At 47.1% G+C, this 17,130-nt stretch overlaps 1 protein-coding gene across 1 annotated transcript; it reads left to right on the top strand.

Annotated features, from left to right (window-relative positions):
* Positions 1-4,889: 4,889 nt before the first annotated feature.
* Positions 4,890-16,453, top strand: CRTAM (cytotoxic and regulatory T cell molecule; the record flags this gene model as incomplete). Its single annotated transcript, XM_082297001.1, has 11 exons — positions 4,890-4,938; positions 7,386-7,538; positions 9,454-9,606; positions 9,803-9,934; positions 11,944-12,114; positions 12,947-13,036; positions 13,661-13,723; positions 14,583-14,729; positions 14,919-15,002; positions 15,152-15,278; positions 16,342-16,453. The coding sequence occupies 11 exons, from the start codon at positions 4,890-4,892 to the stop codon at positions 16,451-16,453; spliced, it is 1,281 nt and encodes a 426-aa protein (XP_082153127.1).
* Positions 16,454-17,130: the final 677 nt, after the last annotated feature.

Genomic DNA, 17,130 nt, shown 5'->3' with positions numbered 1-17,130 from the left:
CAGCACCGGGTTATTCCTCTGCTCTGCCTGAGCAGACAGGGTTGGGAGTGCTCAGAATGTTGTTGGATGTTGTGCTTTGGTTGGTGTTGATCTGCATCAGAGGAAAATTCTGAATTTCACATCAGGTCCAGGTGAAGTTGGAGCATCAAAAGTCAGCACAACAAAAGCTGGGAGGAATTTCTTTGAAGTGGAGATTAAAGAAGCCTTTTCCAACCAAACCTGAGGGATTTAGGAAGTTCAGATTTGGGTTTTTATTCCTTTGATTATTGACATCCACCCTTGTGCCCAGACACAGCCTAAAAGGTTTGTGCCACTTGAATTCCCTTCAGAAGGCTTTGGAAAAGGGGTTTTCCCCTTTCATACCAGGATTTTTGTGCTGGCCATTAACCCAGAGGTGGCTTTGTGTCCCTTTGTGGGATTCCGCAGCCAGCAGGTTGCTCCAGGAATGATGGAATGAAAAACTGTTGGAATTCAGCCTCCGCGGAGTGCTTTGCTTCCTTACCCGTAAGTCCCAAGTGCCATCTGTCATAAAGACAAAGCAGCTAAAAAAACCCAGCACTCTTAAATTTAGGAACAACATTTGGCTTATTAAGATGCTATTTATCCACTGGGGGAAGGGTTGGGATTGGGGGAAAAGTGGAAGAGGAGGGTTTCCATCTCTAACCAAAATGTTTGGGATCACAAGGGGGATCTTCTTGGTGCCAGAGCCTGCAGGATGCTCAAACCAGCTGCACCACAAAATACACCACAGTGGGTATTTATAACATAAAGTGGCATCAGAGCAGGGATTTTTAGGATTAGAATTATCTAAAATTACCAGTCTTGGGTCAAAAAGTTGCTGCAGACACTTCAGCAGGGCAGACTTGATGTCAGCAGGTCCTTAAAGATGTGTTTAAATGGGATGAAAGAGATTTAGGCTCTCTCCTTTCTTGGTTTGGGCCACAAGTCTGAGTATTCACAGAAATGGGATCATCCCAGACTGGTTTGGGTTGGAAAAGACCTTAAAGCTTGTCCAGTCCCATGGACAGGGACACTTTTCACAGACCAGGTTGCCCTTGGACACTTCCAGGGATGGGGCAGCCTCAGCTGCTCTGGGCAATGAATTAAGAACACAAAATAATAAAAAACAGCATCCAAGGCCCGCTCAGATGTGGCAGGAGAGACTTTCTGCCGTCCTTGCCCAGCTCTGCCTCTGCTCAAAGTGCTGAATGCCCTCGTTGGAAATGGGTGAGAGGCACAGGAGTCAACACTGGCCAGATTTGATGTTTATTATTCATTAAAAAGTCAAATTTTGGGTGGTGTTTGAGTGGATTTTCCGCTTGCACAGGGCTGGTGTCACCTCCCCCAAGCTGCCACAACAACTGCGGAGTGACAAACTGCAATTCCCTCTTCCCAAATGAGGCAAAACCATTGGGATCAAACCAATCCCAAGGGGTTGAGCTCAACTTTGAGCTCTCCAGGGAGGGCACAGCACATCCTGTCCATATTTACAGTCAGCAGAGAGCCCATCCTGGGCAGTATCCCGGATATTCCCACAATCCATAGGAATATTCTGTTATTTATACCTTGAGGACTGTGTAACACACCTTAGGCATTATTATAGCAGGGATGGAACTGAAAAGTCAGGGAGGAAGTTTAGGACAGGGCAGGAAAAAAACCCTGCTCCTGTGTGGTTTTATTGCTGTCAGGTTAATTTTTTGTTGTAATTTAAACTATTTTTGGCTGTGTACGGACATTCTGAAGAGCATTTTCTGGCTTGTTTTCCTCCATGCCAAAAGTTTAAAATGAAATATTTGACAATCACACAAAAAAAAAAAAAAAAAATTGGTTGCTGAGGTGTATGAATTCTCCAGATTTTCTGTTTCATGCCAGTGAGGTGTAAATTGGGGCAATAAATGTTGTTATATTCTAATATTTATTGCCTGTAGAAAGAGTGGAGGCTGCTCAGATCCTGCTGGAGTTGTGACATTAAAAGGAGTTTTTTTAGAAGCGTGAAACAGAGAAGGAGCAAAACCTGAATGCACAATTTGAGTGGTGGTAGCTGCTCTTTGCATATAGAAATAGAGAAAAAAGTGTTCTGGTTGAGGAGGTAGATGTTAAAATACTCTTCTTTAAAATATATATATATATTTTTGGATGTTTGGGAAATATTTTGACAACTGTAGTCTTGTCTCCAATTAGGTGTCAAGAATCACAGGGAGAAAAATCTTATTTTCTTCAGCATTTTGAGTTTTCTTGGGGGTTTTGTGTTAGGCAGTCTCATGTTGAAAAAGCTTTTTGGGGGGAAAAAAGGAGAAAAAAGGTATTCCTTTGAAATGTCTAATTGAGAAGTCAAGAGTACAAAGGAATTGCTGCTTCACTTTCACTCCGTTGCTGCTCATTAATGTGGATTTAACATCACTCCAGTGTTTTGTCCCAGAACATTAAACCTGATCCCTCCAGAGTCTTTTCCTTCACTGTGAGCTGCGTCACATCCCAGGTTTTACTCCAGGAGGCAAACAGCACTCCCCAGATTTTTCCCTCTCTCCACAATTAAGAAATAAAGCTGCAAACCTGCCAAGAATTAATGTTTCATTTTCATCATTTGCAATTTATGGCTTAGAAAAAGACAAGAATTAAATTGTCGTTATACCCAAATCAACAGAGCTTTGCTTGTTTATGCAAAATGAGGATCCAGACCATAATAACTTCAGAAAAAAATTGCTATTTCCCGTTTCACTCCGACTGAACAGTTTCAGACAGAAGCTGGCGGAGGGCAGCTCCTTCTGCTCTTAAATTCCAGTGAATTTAACGAAAGTGATCATTTTTATCCCCAAATGATGGCTTTGGTTTGTGGTTTGGGTTTGTCTCTTTAAAAAGAGGCACAGAGGGAATGATTTTTCAGTCACAAATGGAAGGGCTGGGGGAGCAGACGAGCTTGGGATGGCGATCAAGGAACAAAATAAATGCAATTAACGGTGGCTGCGAGTGGCTGCAAAGGCTCGAAATCACTTCTTGCTGCTCCCCACTTCCTCAAATGCATTCCCGAGGGAATCCTCATGACCCGCAACAGAAAACAGCCACTTCCTTCGTTATTTCCCATTACAATGTATTTTCCAAACTTTCTCTCTGTCACATCTCTTCAGACCTGATCTTATCAACGGCTCCTTTTTGTTTGTTTGTTTCATTTTCAACCTGTTGTATCATTCTGTTCATTATGTTGGGGTTTTTTTCAGTGTGAGCAGATTGTATTTATTTGAGGAAAAAAAAATGTTTGGTGTTAAAAAAACCCCAATAATTGTATTGCCAAAAATAGCTGTAATTACCTGTGACATCTGTATTTTTTTATTTTGGGGGTGGGGCAGGCAGGGAGGGTGGGTGGTTGTTTTTAATCTCAGTTTCAAGTGCTAACAACTGTTAAAACAACCACTGCATTTTAATTTGCTTCTCACATTAAATGGAATTCTCGGAAGTCAGACAAAAGTATCTCATAGGTGATTTAATAAAGATGCCAAGCACCCTTCCTATTTCAGATTTCCTCTGGAGCGTGGTAGAATTTTTCCTTTTCTGAGGCTGAAATTCATTCACGTGGCAGCAGATGGCACAAAATTCTCTTGGCTCTGGTTTTCCATGCTCAGGGATGGAGTTTTCCCTCTGGATTCAGTTTTTCCCCAGAGTTACTCCAGTCTCAGGTTTGGTTGTGTGGAACTGAAGGCACAACTTTCCAACCAAACCGACTTTTCCAACACATTTTTCTTAATCTGGATTTTTTTAATCCAGCAAGAGTTTTATCTTTCAACCTAACTGCTTTAAATTCGTGAGCCACAGCTCTGTTTTCCAGTAAAATTGATTAATGATGAGCATAAAACCATAGCTTTTATCAACCAAATGCCCACTGAGTGATGCCCTTCCCTGCACCTTAAAGTTTCATGGAAACAGGTCCGAATGAATCGCAAATAAAACACACAATGGATTTCTAATTAACCATTTTGTCCAACCCACATCCTGCAAATGCAAACGGGTTTTAAACCGTAATTATCTTATTAAACTCAGTTCATTTTGATGGTAAGAGTTGTCCACACCGAAATTCTGGGCAGCTGCAATGGAGGGCCAGAAGAGGATCTGCCAAAACTTCTTTTTTGGAAATCACAAACCATAAAATAGACTTGGATAAATGTGATGTCCGTGGTTATCACACGCCGGGGGGGACCCTAAACTGGAATAACCAGACCTGCAAAGGGGACACGGGGACCCCAAACTGTGCCCCCTGAGAGCTGCTGATGTCCCCAAGCACCTCAGCAAGCTCTGCCCTCCTGCAGAGCCACAAACCACTCGCAGAAATTCCCTTTCGCCCATTGCTGCTTTCTCCAGCATCCCCGCAGGCAGAGCCAGGCAAAAACCTCCCGGGACAGCAGCAGAGTGGCACAAGAGCGATGTTGTTTAAATCCAGGGGTTTTAAATGTGTTTTCAAGCAACCTTGCCAACATCCACCGTATGAGTGCTCCCTTCCCGGGTGCCTCCCGGCAATTAAACCTCGACGGGGGATTAAATCCTGTGGTATCACTGCAGCAGGGTGACCCCAAACCCGTATTTCTCGAATGTTTTACCTTTCCCCTCTCCGTGCATCTCTCCCTGAGCTGAGGCAGGCAGAGCTGGAGGGGTGCAAGACAAAGTCCGCCCACCAGTCCTGTCGCCCACCAGTTCCGTCTGAGGGACCCGTGAGGTCTCTGGTTTCTCAGCAGTCGCCAACACGGAGGAAACACGAGGTGTGGACAGAGGAGAGAGAGGGAAGGGGGCAAGACCCCGGTGCTGATGAAGTCACGGTAAATGTGCTCCCCCCGTGCTGAAAAGGGACCTGCGGCAGCAGCAGCCCCGCAGAGAGAGGAAGCCAAGCCCGAGCTCAGCACAGCATGAGCGTCCCCGGGGTGCTGCTCACCGTGGCTCTGCTCCTGCGGCAAGGTAAGCCATGGGGGTTGTCTCATCGCAGCTCCCCTTTCCAGCCCAGCTCGGAGAACTCTGCTCCCGGAGCTCCAGCACACCGGGCACAAGGCTGTGCTGTCGGTCTCTGGGTGACAGGGAAATATTGGCACCCCGTTCCCAAAGCTCACTGACTCCTAAAGCCAGGATCAGTGAGATCGAGTCACCTCCAGCAGCTGGTGGCACGCTTGAGGTGGCAAAGTATTGGGGTATCAAAAGATTCTGCCTTAAATTTGGACAGAGGGTCACTGCTTAGTGTGCTTTTGTTCATGCATTGCATAAAAAGAGGCTGATAGAGTAATTTAGGGAGCACTTGCAAAGTACTTTGGAAAAGAAAAGCACTTTAGATGCTCAATCTCCTCACTCCTGATAGAGGAGGCAGCTTATTTCGACCTCCTCTGTCTCTCATGCACAGGGGAGTGTGAGAGATTCATATTTGACTGTGTCAAGCAGGGAAGGATCCAAGGAGGGAAGGAACAAAGAAGCAATCCACACTCAGGATCCCTGCAGGCTTCACTCCTGACCTTTGCAGGAGAAATGGGTGCACGATCCTGGTGCTGGAGCAATATTCCCTCTCCCTCCTTGGCAGACTCAGGAGCAGAAACCGCTGCAGGGCTCTTGCTGACAATTTGCTAATTCTCAGAACAACCCCTCTCCCCCAGTTTTGCCACAGACTCCTGCAGGATGAATTTGTAGCTGCTGCCTCTGCCAGAATTAATTCAGCTCCATTCACAGGTCAGCAGCCAGGACAAAAATAACTCATTAAACAGGGTGGCTCTGTGGGCTACAGCCTCACAGATAACTCTGCACTGATGCTCTGAGTGCAAGGTTCAGTGCAAGGAGCTCTGTCACTTCCTGGGGGCTCCATTAATAGCAACCAGAGTAGAACCACTCTGCTCAGTGCAACCTGCAATTTCCAGCACGAAATTGTTGCCCTTCCCTGCCGAGAAAGTGAATCTATCACTGTACTTGATACCAGAGTGGCTTTTCCAGGTGGGATCCGCATGGCACAAGAGCCCCCATCCCTGGAGCTGGCATGGGGACATCTCCCATGCTCTGTGACCATCCTGGCGTGGGCCACAGTGGCTGCAGAGCAGAGCCCCCGTGCAGGAAGAGCTGCCCTGTGAGTCATGCTCTGAATGAAGCCCATTTTCCAGTGGTCTCCCATGGAAATTACATTTATGTGCTGGTTTGGAAAAGCCAGCAACACCCCCACCTCTTCTTGCTCAGCCCCGCCGCTCTCACCTCCAAAGGTGTGATTTGCCAGACCCCACGCTGGTGTTGGTGACAGGAAACCATCACGGGGACAGAAATACCCGAGGGGCCTGTGGAAAACCACAGACAGCTCTCAAACAACTCTCAAACAACTCTCACCTCCTGCCACAGGTCCTCTCAAGGACAGGCACAGCCACAATCCCCATGAGGAGCTGCAGTCCTACAGGGAGCTAAGTCTGATTCGAGCGGTAAAAAAAAATCAGCAAAATGCCCGACAAAAACTTCATTTCTGAGGGATTTAAAATTTTAAGAATGTCAAAATCTTCCCCGAAGCCCAGAAAGATTCATTTCCCCAACCTGCAGTGGGAACTGGCAGCTGACAGCTACCTGGAAAATCAAATGAAAACACACAAAACAGGGGTGAAAAACAAAACTCTCCTGCTGTCCATTTACTGAACTCCAACCCAGGCACCACTTTTAGTATTCTCCAGGGCATGGATTTTGTCTGGAGAAGGCAATTCATGCCAGGGCATCAAATGTTTTCACAAAGTGTTTTATCTGTCTCAGAATGTCTGGAGAGAAAAAACACATTTTACTGCCTGCCTGTGAAATGAACTGGGAGAAGAGAGAATGAAATTTCATTTTAGTAACCTGTGCTGGGCCAGGTTTGGTTTTTTTCAAAAGAAGTTTCCAAGCAGCTCTAGCATTATGATTTCTGAATAAAAAAAGCCTCATTTTTAGAGGTGCTGGAAAAGCATTCACTGCTCAGTCACACACTGAGCAAATCAGGGTCAACAGCTCCAGAATTGGACATAAAATCAGAGAATGGTTTGGGTTGGAAGGGACCTTAAATATTATTTAGCTATAATAATGGAATAATTGAAAATTGAATGTTTGTGTTTAAATACAGGGAGGGAGTGCATGAAATGGGTCTGCTATCAGTTCTTTACTGGCTAATAATGAAATATTTCATTGGCTAATAACTAAAACTGGTCATGCTGGCAGGTGACGATCCCAAACCTTTGCCACACAGTGCCTGTGATGACCTGTCCAATGACAGTGATTTGCTTATATCCCTACAACCATCCTGGCAATGTACAACTAGAGAAAAACCCTTGAAAAAAAGGAAAATTTGCACATTACTCTGTGCCAAGCATCGGTGCTTTGCTCCATGTCACAATTTCCCACTTGTTTTTCCCCCTGGTGCATGGCAGGGGGGTTTCCAGGAGCTGCCAGTGACACTGTGTCTCTGAAGGAGGGAGAAAACCTAAACCTACATTGCACCTTCAGCACCCTCAGCGACAGCAACTCTACCCTGCAGTGGTTAAACCCTCAGAGTTTCACCATTTTCCTCAACGCTCTGCAGGGTAAGTGTGAAACCCCAGCGTGGTGCCACTTTCCACCAGGGCTGGGGGCACTGGGCTGTCCCCGCTGCCACCCTGGCCAGGGTGACTCCTTCCCTCAGGGAGTGGTTTGAGCTCCAGCCCCTTCCCAGCACAAGAGAAGTCCTGGTAAATCATTTCCTGCTGAAATGGAAACTCCCAGGAGGGGTCTGGCAGCAGAGCTCCCAGGAAAGAGCTGGAGTTCGCAGCAGCACCCAGAGATCAGCACAGAAGGCACTTGTGGCTTTAAGGGAGACGAGGGTGGATGTTCCTCACAGCCCTGGGCACTCCTCCACTCAGGGAATTCGATGCAGTGCATCAGGAGGAGATTTTGGGGAAAAAGCAGTGATTTTAAGATGTGCTGGCACAGCCGAAGTTGCAATTTCTGCATTCCCCTCCTCTTCCCTCCACCTCATGTCTCTGTCCTGTCTCCTCCTCTTGGTCCAAATTCGACAGCTCTGCAGGATGAGGAGTGCCTTGGCCTTCCCCCTTTGCATCTAATCAATATTCCTTGTGAAATCCTTTAGATTTTAATGATGATAATAATAAAGTACCAAATTGGGTACCCAGCTCCCATGGAAACTGCCCAGGAGCTGAGGGTCCTCTGAGGCTGCTGCAGGAATCACAGCCAGCAGCTCTTGCCACCCACACCAAAGCAGCCCAATTTATGGTGTTTCCCATAAATATTGCCAATATTTCTAAACAGAAAATGTCATGAGGAGCTCTTTTCCTACTTAGTTACAAGAATAAATGGGCTGAGTGTTCATTAGCAATGTGAAATAGCTCAGCCCTGTGTGTAACGGGGCCTGTGCAACCCAGGATCCCAAATTCAGCACTCCTGGTGCAATGCACGGGAATTCGGTTCAGATGGGATCCAAAACGACGCAGTGCTGAGCCCCTGTGGGAAATGGGGCTAATCCATATGGAAATGGGGCTACTGCAACCCACCCTGTGCTGCTGGGACATCCAAGCTCCCAAAATCCACAGCAGGCTGTGGGAGGAGTTCCCCTCCCCTGTTGCAGCCAAATAATCTGATTATTTACTAACAAGACCTTGGAGGAAATCACCTCTCCATCAGTTATGTCTCTTTTTTCACACATATTTATGTTCCCAGTATTTTACGCCATAGAGGGAGGCAATTTATTAGGGGTAGGGAAGGAACTGGGGATCCATAGGAGCAACACCCCCAAGGACTGGAGTTCCCAAATCGTTTGGATCCTGGAGAAGTTCAGGCTCTCTGGATACTCTTTTGCAATACAAAAGAAAAACAACTGTGTTTAGGGAGAAACCAAACCTGACCCTGCACATGGAGGTTTTCATTCTTCATCTGAGTCACCACCGGGAGCCTCTGTCACGTTGCTTCTCCAATGAACCACTTTGGGAATCAGTTCCCTCCAGTCTTGCCTACAAATATGACAAGGCAGTTATGAGCCTTACATCATGGTGGTCTCAAAATCCTTTCATATTTAATCCATAAATTGCTGTGATTTCCTTCCAGCTCTGTATTTCACAAAACCCCAGCCAAAAAAAAAAAGAAAAAGAAAAGAAAAAGAGTTTTTGAGGTCTGGGTTTTTGAGGTCTCTTTCTCCCTGATGGTTGTACAAACCCCCAGTTTCAGTTCAATTTAAGGGCAGAAAGTTGCATTTTCTGTGCTGCAGTTGTGGGAAAAGGTCATGGACTTGTTGGGCTGACCCTGAGGGCTCCTGTAAATCATCCAGCAGGAGGAAAGAAATAAAGACTAGAAATTCAAGAGGGAGAAAGGAGAGCAGAGATGTCCTAGGAGATGTTTTCAGTAAAAACTAAACATTTTTAAATGCCCTAAAATAAAACCTCTCCTCATGCTTTGATTCCCTCTCCTGTACCCACACCCATGGCATGCTGGCTTTTCTTTTCCTCGCAGTTTTAAGAGACCAGAGGTACAAACTGCTCCGTTATTCCAGGGATGAATTATCCATCCAGCTGTCCAACGTGACAGTGCAGGATGAAGGCGTTTACAGATGCTTCTACTACAGCAGGCACTTCAAAAGGAAGAGCCAGAATGTTGAGATTTTGGGTAAGTTCCCCCACCTGCTGCATTTGTTTTCCAGAGGAGCAGGACAAAGCCAGCTCCTCAAATCCACACCTGCATTTTCCCATGCAAATTTATGGTGCTTAACACATCATCCTGCTCTTAGCTCAGTCCCCTCCAATAACGATCATAAAAATGAGCAGAAAATGCCCTAAACTGATCCTAAAACTTCCTGCTGCAGCTGCTCCTTCCCATCCAGTACTGGAAGTGTCCCAGGATGCAGGAGGAGGTGTCAAACTGTCTTGCTACACCTGGGGATGCAAACCCCAGCCCCAGATTTCCTGGCTGTTGGACAATGGGATAGAGCTCCCAGGTAAGAGTTCAAGGCCCAGGGATTGAGCACTAAAATTTGTTTTTATCAGTTTTGGGGTGTTTAAAAATATGGGGGGGTGAAACCTCAGCTGGGTCTGCCCCTCGTCCCTACAACTTGGTGCAGGTCTGGGGGACAGCATTAATTCCAGTGGGATAAAATGAACCCCAAACCCCTGGAATCTCAGCATGAAATTCCAGTGGGTTAAAATGAACCCCAAACCCCTGGAATCTCAGCATGAAATTCCAGTGGGATAAAATGAACCCCAAACCCCTGGAACCTCAGCGCTGAATTCCACTGGGATGAAATGAACCCAAAACCCTGGAACCTCAGCACGAAATTTCAGTGAGATAAAATAAACCCCAAATTCTGTAACCACAATTTTCAAAGCCCCAGCTGCTTTTCTTCTCCTTTAACTCGACACACCAAAAACTGCCATTCTAATAGTGCTATAAATAGCATTATTCTAAAAATCACTGCCTTATCAGCTCCAGTGCACGTCTGTATCAAAATGTGAGAAAAACACTCCCAGATGCAAATGTCTTTTCTTTCACACATCAACAAGCTCTTACTTGTGTTTTGCATCACCAAGCAACATATTTAAAGCTGAACCTGTAACCTCCCCCGCCCCAAGATGGTTTATTTTTAAATAAGAGCTCTAGAAAACAACAGAGAGTTGTGTTTTCTGGCCTGAATATAGACAGAAATTAGAGTTAGTAATAAAAAGAAATCAGGTTGGCAGACACACGGGTATTAGTGCAGAAAAGGTGCTCTAGAGCAGTGCAGAGGTGTTGGAAAAGCAGGTCCTGAGCTTCTGCCTGTGCTTGGGAAGGGCTGGGCTGTGTGGGAGGGTGAGGGCCTGGGGAATACCAGCTGGGAAGTTGTAAAAACCTCAGTGTGTCCCCCCTGATTTTTTATATCTGTTTCTCACGGCGTTTTTCTAAATCCAGGGCGTTCCCCAAGCCTGAAAGCACCCTGATAAAGTGAATTATTTGCAACATCACAGCGCACAGTTCAGACACTGAACACCTCCTTCAGGCCAGCAACGCATTTCTCCAACATTTTAACAAAAACTTCTCCTTACCTTTATCTCCTCCTTGCCTTTGGAGCTGAGAAAATACCTGAGCTGTCACCTCACACCCCGCAGGAAAGCCCCACAGGGCCTGAGCTGTGTCTGCTGGGTTGGTTTATCTGGGGCTGGCTTTCAGAGCAGCAATGTTTGCATGAAGAGGTGGCCGACACAGATTTAATTGTTTGAAAGATAAAAAATAATTGTCCTAATCCACTATTTCTCAAACTTTCTGCATGTGTTTTTCTCCATTTTTGGAAGGCCTGGAGTAACTCTCCTTCCTCTCCCTTCCATTCCCAGCTTTAATCACTTGCTGCAAATATTTACACTAATCAGAAAACAGCTAATAAATCTTAATTACTGGCAACACCTCAGTTCCACCAGGGCTCAGCAGGGGCAAACCAGCTGTAATTACTGAGCTGGTGCTGACAAAGATGATTTCCTTCCCAGCAAAACCACTCTTGAAATCCTTTTGGAGCTGTTTCAGGGCCCTGCTGGGGGTGGAAAAGAGGGCTGAGAAATGCTGATCTGTAAAGGTTCATTTGGAAATCAGGGGTTTCTTTCATTTAAAGGGTAACAGAGCAAGGGGAAGCATCAGAACCTCTGCATTATAAACAGAAATATTTGTGCCCTTCAGGTAAATCCAAAACACCTCCCTCTCCACCAGAGCTGTTCAAACACATCTCTGGTCACATGAAATACAATTTTATTTTCCCGTATCATCAGTATTACCTGGAGGACTGGGAATCACACCAGACTCTCCCTAACTCCTTGTGGCAAGGCAGGGAATCCTCGTGTTCAACTTCCCACAGCTGGAAAAGGGGAAGAGTCAAACCTGCACTGCAGCAAGGATGGAGAACAGGATTTCAGGCTTACATAAATGCTTTTATTTCTTGCTCTGGACTAGAAAGTCCTCACATTGTTTCTCCCAACGGGTGTGCAGGTGACACCAGGCACCAGCTGGGAGCTGATGGGAAGAAATGGAGCACAAGCAGCACCCTGAGAGTCCTCAGCTACAGCCCCAAAGTGACAGCCAGCTGCATCGTCCAGCACCCTGCACTGAGGGGAGAGAGGCTGATAGCATCTCTCCACTTCCAGGACCTGCCCAGCACGGGTACTGCAGCTCCTCCAGCTCTGCCTGTCCCATTTTACTGCCCTGAGGTGGTAAAAATTAGGCAGATACACACAAAAGCCCAGAGTCTGCTGCCCCGTGTGTGGGATCTGCTTTTAAATGAGGAACCTGGGGCAAAATGAGTTTGGAGTTGTTCCTCGGTGGCAGATCTGAGCAGCAGCACCTGCCCCAAGCTCCCCAGAGCAAAGGGTTTCATTGTACTGCTCATTTCAGAGCATCGAATACATTCCAAGGACAGGAAAGCTGAGGGTGGGAGGATGGGACTGTAAATGTGACCCCTGATCAGACAGAGAACCCAAACAACCCAGAGCACGGAGCAGGGCAGGGTCATTTTTCAAGGATCTGCTCAGTGGCAAAGCCTCTTCTGATTTTTTGTCATGTTTGGGGGGGTTCTTTAGGATCCAAACAACCAACCAGACTTTCAGAGGACGCAGAAGTTCCCAGCCCTTCAGAGAACCCAGGAGCTTCCAGTTCCCCAGAGGATCCAGCAGTTCCCAGCCCTTCTGCATCCCCAGAAGCTCCAGCAGTTCCCAGCCCTTCTGCATCCCCAGAAGCTCCAGCAGTTCCCAGCCCTTCTGCATCCCCAAAAGTTCCAGCAGTTCCCAGCCCTTCTGCAGCCCCAGAGGATCCAGCAGTTCCCAGCTCAGCACCAGCAGCCCAGCAAACCCTCACAGATGTCACATCGAATGGTGAGTTTGGTCTCAGCTACCCGAATTTATCAAACCCAAAATGACAAACACGGACAAGCTGTTACATCCCTCGCCCCAGAAAAGTGTGGGACACAGAGCACAGCACTTCCCGCTTGTTCCTTCAGCTTCCCAGCCGTGCAAGAAGCCAAAATCTCCCTCCTTGGAGGAAGAAGGACAGGATGAGGATCAGGATGAGGATCAGGATCAGCAGCAGGGTGGGAGCCAGGCTGGGATGCTCTGGGTAGGCTGCACTAGATGGCACTGTGCAACAATTCTTCATCCCTGCTTGCACCAGGCTGTACTTCCTGAACTCGGGAGTTTTTTTTCCAGCACAATTAAAAGCTCCACAGTCCAAATAAATTGGCCAAAACCCCACCAAGAGTTTTGCACCTGCTTAGCACGACAGGCCCTGCAGTGACAAATCAACTGCTGCTTTAGAAATGCACAAACTCTTTGTTTATATTGGTTTGAAAGTGATATTTCAGTGGTTACAAACAGCACAGAATGAATCCATCCTGATAAACCCTCAGTTGATAAATCCTGACACGTGTGTTGGTGAACATGCATGGAAAGGGAGCCTGAATCTTTCCAGAGAGGATGGAACCAGAGGGGTTTTAAGGTCCCTTCCAACCCAAACCAGCCTGGAATTCTGTGGCTTTTACCAGGTGCGAAAAGGAAAGGAAAATCTCTTATTAATGCAAAGGTTTGGTACACACAGCACACCCCAGCATCTCAGCTTAGCAAATCACAAGTTAATTATACTCTATATATGTTATGTATATAATTACACAGAAGGATGTGGCTGTAAGAAATCTGAGCTCACCTCTTTGTCTGCACAGGGCCTGAAGAAACGACAACAGCAGAAGAATTGGGAGGTTCATCGAGTTCTGGGGATTTCAGTGGTAAGAATTTACCTCATCAGACACAGGGGGTGGTGGCAAGGGACAGGGCTTGTTAGTAAAGGAGTAGTCAAGGACATGAATACCAAAATATTTGCTTTAAGCAGAAGGATTTCTGCTCATGGCTGGTTTTTCAGGCAAGAGGAGCAAACCGATGCCCAGGGAAAGCCCCAAATGACCAAGCTCAGCTTGGTTTTAATTGTTTCTCTAACAATGTGTTCAAGACTGAGGGTTTGCTGTTCATAAAGCTTGGGTGAGCTTCAGAATAAAGTTAAACACAGAGTCAGGGAAGCGAGCACAGACCTGGAGTCAGGGGCAGCACCTGGCGGCCTGAAGCTGCTGGGGAAATGAGCACTTCTTGAACATCCCTCCAGAGAAATATTGTTCTCCTTTCCCTTCCTCCAGGGACTGAAACAGCAGCCAGTGGAAATGCCACAGAAGAGGAACCTCCCAGGACAGAGGTGCCAGCACCATGTGAAAACGTGACTGCGATTTCCACCCTCACCCTCGGTACGAACACTTTCATGAGCTTCCAAACCTGCCATGAGCTTCCTGGGTCTCTCTGGCCACAAACCCCCTCCAAATCTTGTGACAGGTTAATCCTCTGATCCTGGGGGAGACCACAGAGATACAACCATTTGTATCATCTAAAAAATAAAAGCTAAATTTTACTGTTTCCTGTGCCAGAGCACAAGGCTGCTGAATTCAATCAGTTTTTCTTGTTCATGCCATAAAAAACTTGACCTCACATCCTAAAATGAAGTCCAAAAAGGTGAATTCTGCTGTCTCACCATGTTCATCCAGGTGATATCATTCTTGTCTTAATCACCAGGACGTTTAACAACACAAACCTCTGTTACAGAGCAAAATCCCAAATCCAAAAGCATCCTAAAGAAGGAGAAGAATCTCCTGCTGCCAGTCCTGGTGGCTGCCCTGATTTTCGTGCTGCTCATCATTGTCCTGCTTTTCATGGTGAAGCTGAAGAAAGCCCACGGAGTGTGGAAGAGAGGTGAGGGATGGCCCTGTCCAAGCCTGACCTTGGAATTGTTGTCCCAAGCCCATCTCTGAGGTGGTCAGGCTGGTGGAACCCCCACTTTATAACCGTTCTCTCAGGATTTTTATGCTCAAAGCAGAGGGTGAGAAAGAATCATGGGGGGAAAAAATCTCGTTCTCATAATTAAATTTGGTTTTTCTACAGAAAATGATGTTTCAGAGCAGACACTTGAGAGTTATAAATCCAGATCTAACGAAGACAGTCCGGGCCATGAGAAGAACGGGCAAGGTAAAAAGCTTTAATCAACATAAATTAATCCTTGTTTTAATTAAGTGCTGCTGACCATGGCCAGAGCAGGTGGCAACCATAAATAATAAATAATAAATAATAAATAATAAATAATAAATAATAAATAATAAATAATTGCTTTGTTTTAGCTGTCAATCCCAAATCCAACACGCAATATGTAACAGAAGGATATGTGGAAACCCCAGAGAAGAATCTGGAAACCACAGAGAAGGATCCAGGCGACAAAAACATGGCAATAAGTGAGAAAATGTTCAGGTGTGGAAGAGAGACAGATATATAACAATGGAAAACGTGCAGGAAACTGCAGTTTCCTGATATTTGTGTTCAAGTTTTCAGGGATCTTGATTTCAAGGAGCAGAAGGACAAAGAGCTGCCCTCCACCCCAAAGCCACCTGGGGCTGGTTTGGTCACCCAGCAGGACAGGCAGATGGGACTGGTGCTCCTGGAAACCTGGACTGGTTCACCTGTAACCCTCAGGGGATTTTACAACCACTGTAAACAGCTCACCAACCTCACGGCAATCAGGGTCCTGTGAAGACATCCAGGCCCAAATGAAGATATTTATGTGTTGCTTTGGTCGCCTCCTTGTGACCACGGGACTGAGCAGGGAATCCTGCAAACCAACTGTGGCTTTTATTTCCTTCCTGTGACCCCAAACCTGGACTTCCAGCTGGATTTAACCCAGCTGGGAAGCTGCCTAATGTCCAAAGGGTTAAAAAAACCAGAAGTCCAACCCAAATTAGTGAATGATTTTATGATTCTGTGGAGTCTTCAGATGTGCAGAGGATGTTCCACGTGGGACTGCCCAAATCCTGGAATGAGGTCAGCAGCAGAGCTGCGAGTTCCCCAGGACCTGACAGCCACAGAGCTCTGCCACACCATCCCAGGGAACCTTTCCTGTTCCAGAAGGGTAAAAGCAGATCCCTAAAATAAAGGAAATGTGGAGTACAAGGATTTTTATCATTTGCAGACTCACAGAGCAGCTGGGGTGGGAAGGGAGCTCTGGAGATCACCCAGTCCAACCCCCGTGCCCAGGCAGGCTCACCTGGAGCAGGTGACACAGGGACACGTCCAGATGTGTCCAGATGGCTCCAGACAGGGAGAATCCAAAGCCTCCCTGGGCAGCTGCTCCAGGGCTCTGCCACCCTCATGGAAAAAAGTTCTTCCTCGTGTTGAGGTGTAACTTGTGTTTTATTTTATGGCCGTTGCTCCTCATCCTGTCACTGGCACCACTAAAGAGTCTGGGACCATTCTCTGGCACCCCTTGGATATATCTGTATGGGTTGATGAGACCCTCTTTCAGTCTTGTCTTCCCCAGACAGTCTCTCCTCATAAGACAGATGCTCCACACCCCTCATCATCCCTTTGGCTTCCACTGGATCCCCTCCAGCACCTCCCTGCACCGAGAAGCCCAGAACTGGACACTGTAAATCTCACGAATCTCATTAAATAAATCACATTCGAGCCTATTATTTCTCACTGGAAGTACGAAAAACTGGTGAAAAATGGGGTTTGAATATCGAATGAGATAAAATCCCCTGCGTTTTCCGTTTTTTCAATGGAAATAATTCCGTATTTCAATGGAAACAATTCCATTTTTCAGGGGAAAGTGGCTGCTCCCGGGCGCTACCACAGTCCCCGCGGGGGGGCGGCACCGTTCTCCCCCCGCCGGCCCCGCGCTTGGTAGGTGCGGCCGGCGTCCTTCGCGGTTGCCGTGGCAACGGGGGGGGGGGGGTGCGACACGTCCGGGAATGGGTCCGGGACCGGGAATGATCCGGGAACAGACGGGTGAGAGGGACAGGAGAGGGGAATGAGCCGGGAACAGAGGGGTGAGAGGGACAGGGACCCGGAATGAGCCGGGAATGAGCCGGGAACAGAGGGGTGAGAGGGACAGGGACAGGGAATGAGCCGGGAACAGACGGGTGAGAGGGACAGGAGAGGGGAATGAGCCGGGAATGAGCCGGGAACAGACGGGTGAGAGGGACAGGAGAGGGGAATGAGCCGGGAACAGAGGGATGAGAGGGACAGGGACCGGGAATGAGCCGGGAATGAGCCGGGAACAGAGGGGTGAGAGGGACAGGAGAGGGGAATGAGCCGGGAACAGAGG

This window comes from Coloeus monedula (genome assembly GCF_965178545.1).
Source record: "Coloeus monedula genome assembly, chromosome: 25".
Taxonomy (NCBI): domain Eukaryota; kingdom Metazoa; phylum Chordata; class Aves; order Passeriformes; family Corvidae; genus Coloeus; species Coloeus monedula.
Note: the sequence above shows the minus strand (reverse complement) of the source record. Positions and strands in the feature narration are given on the sequence as shown.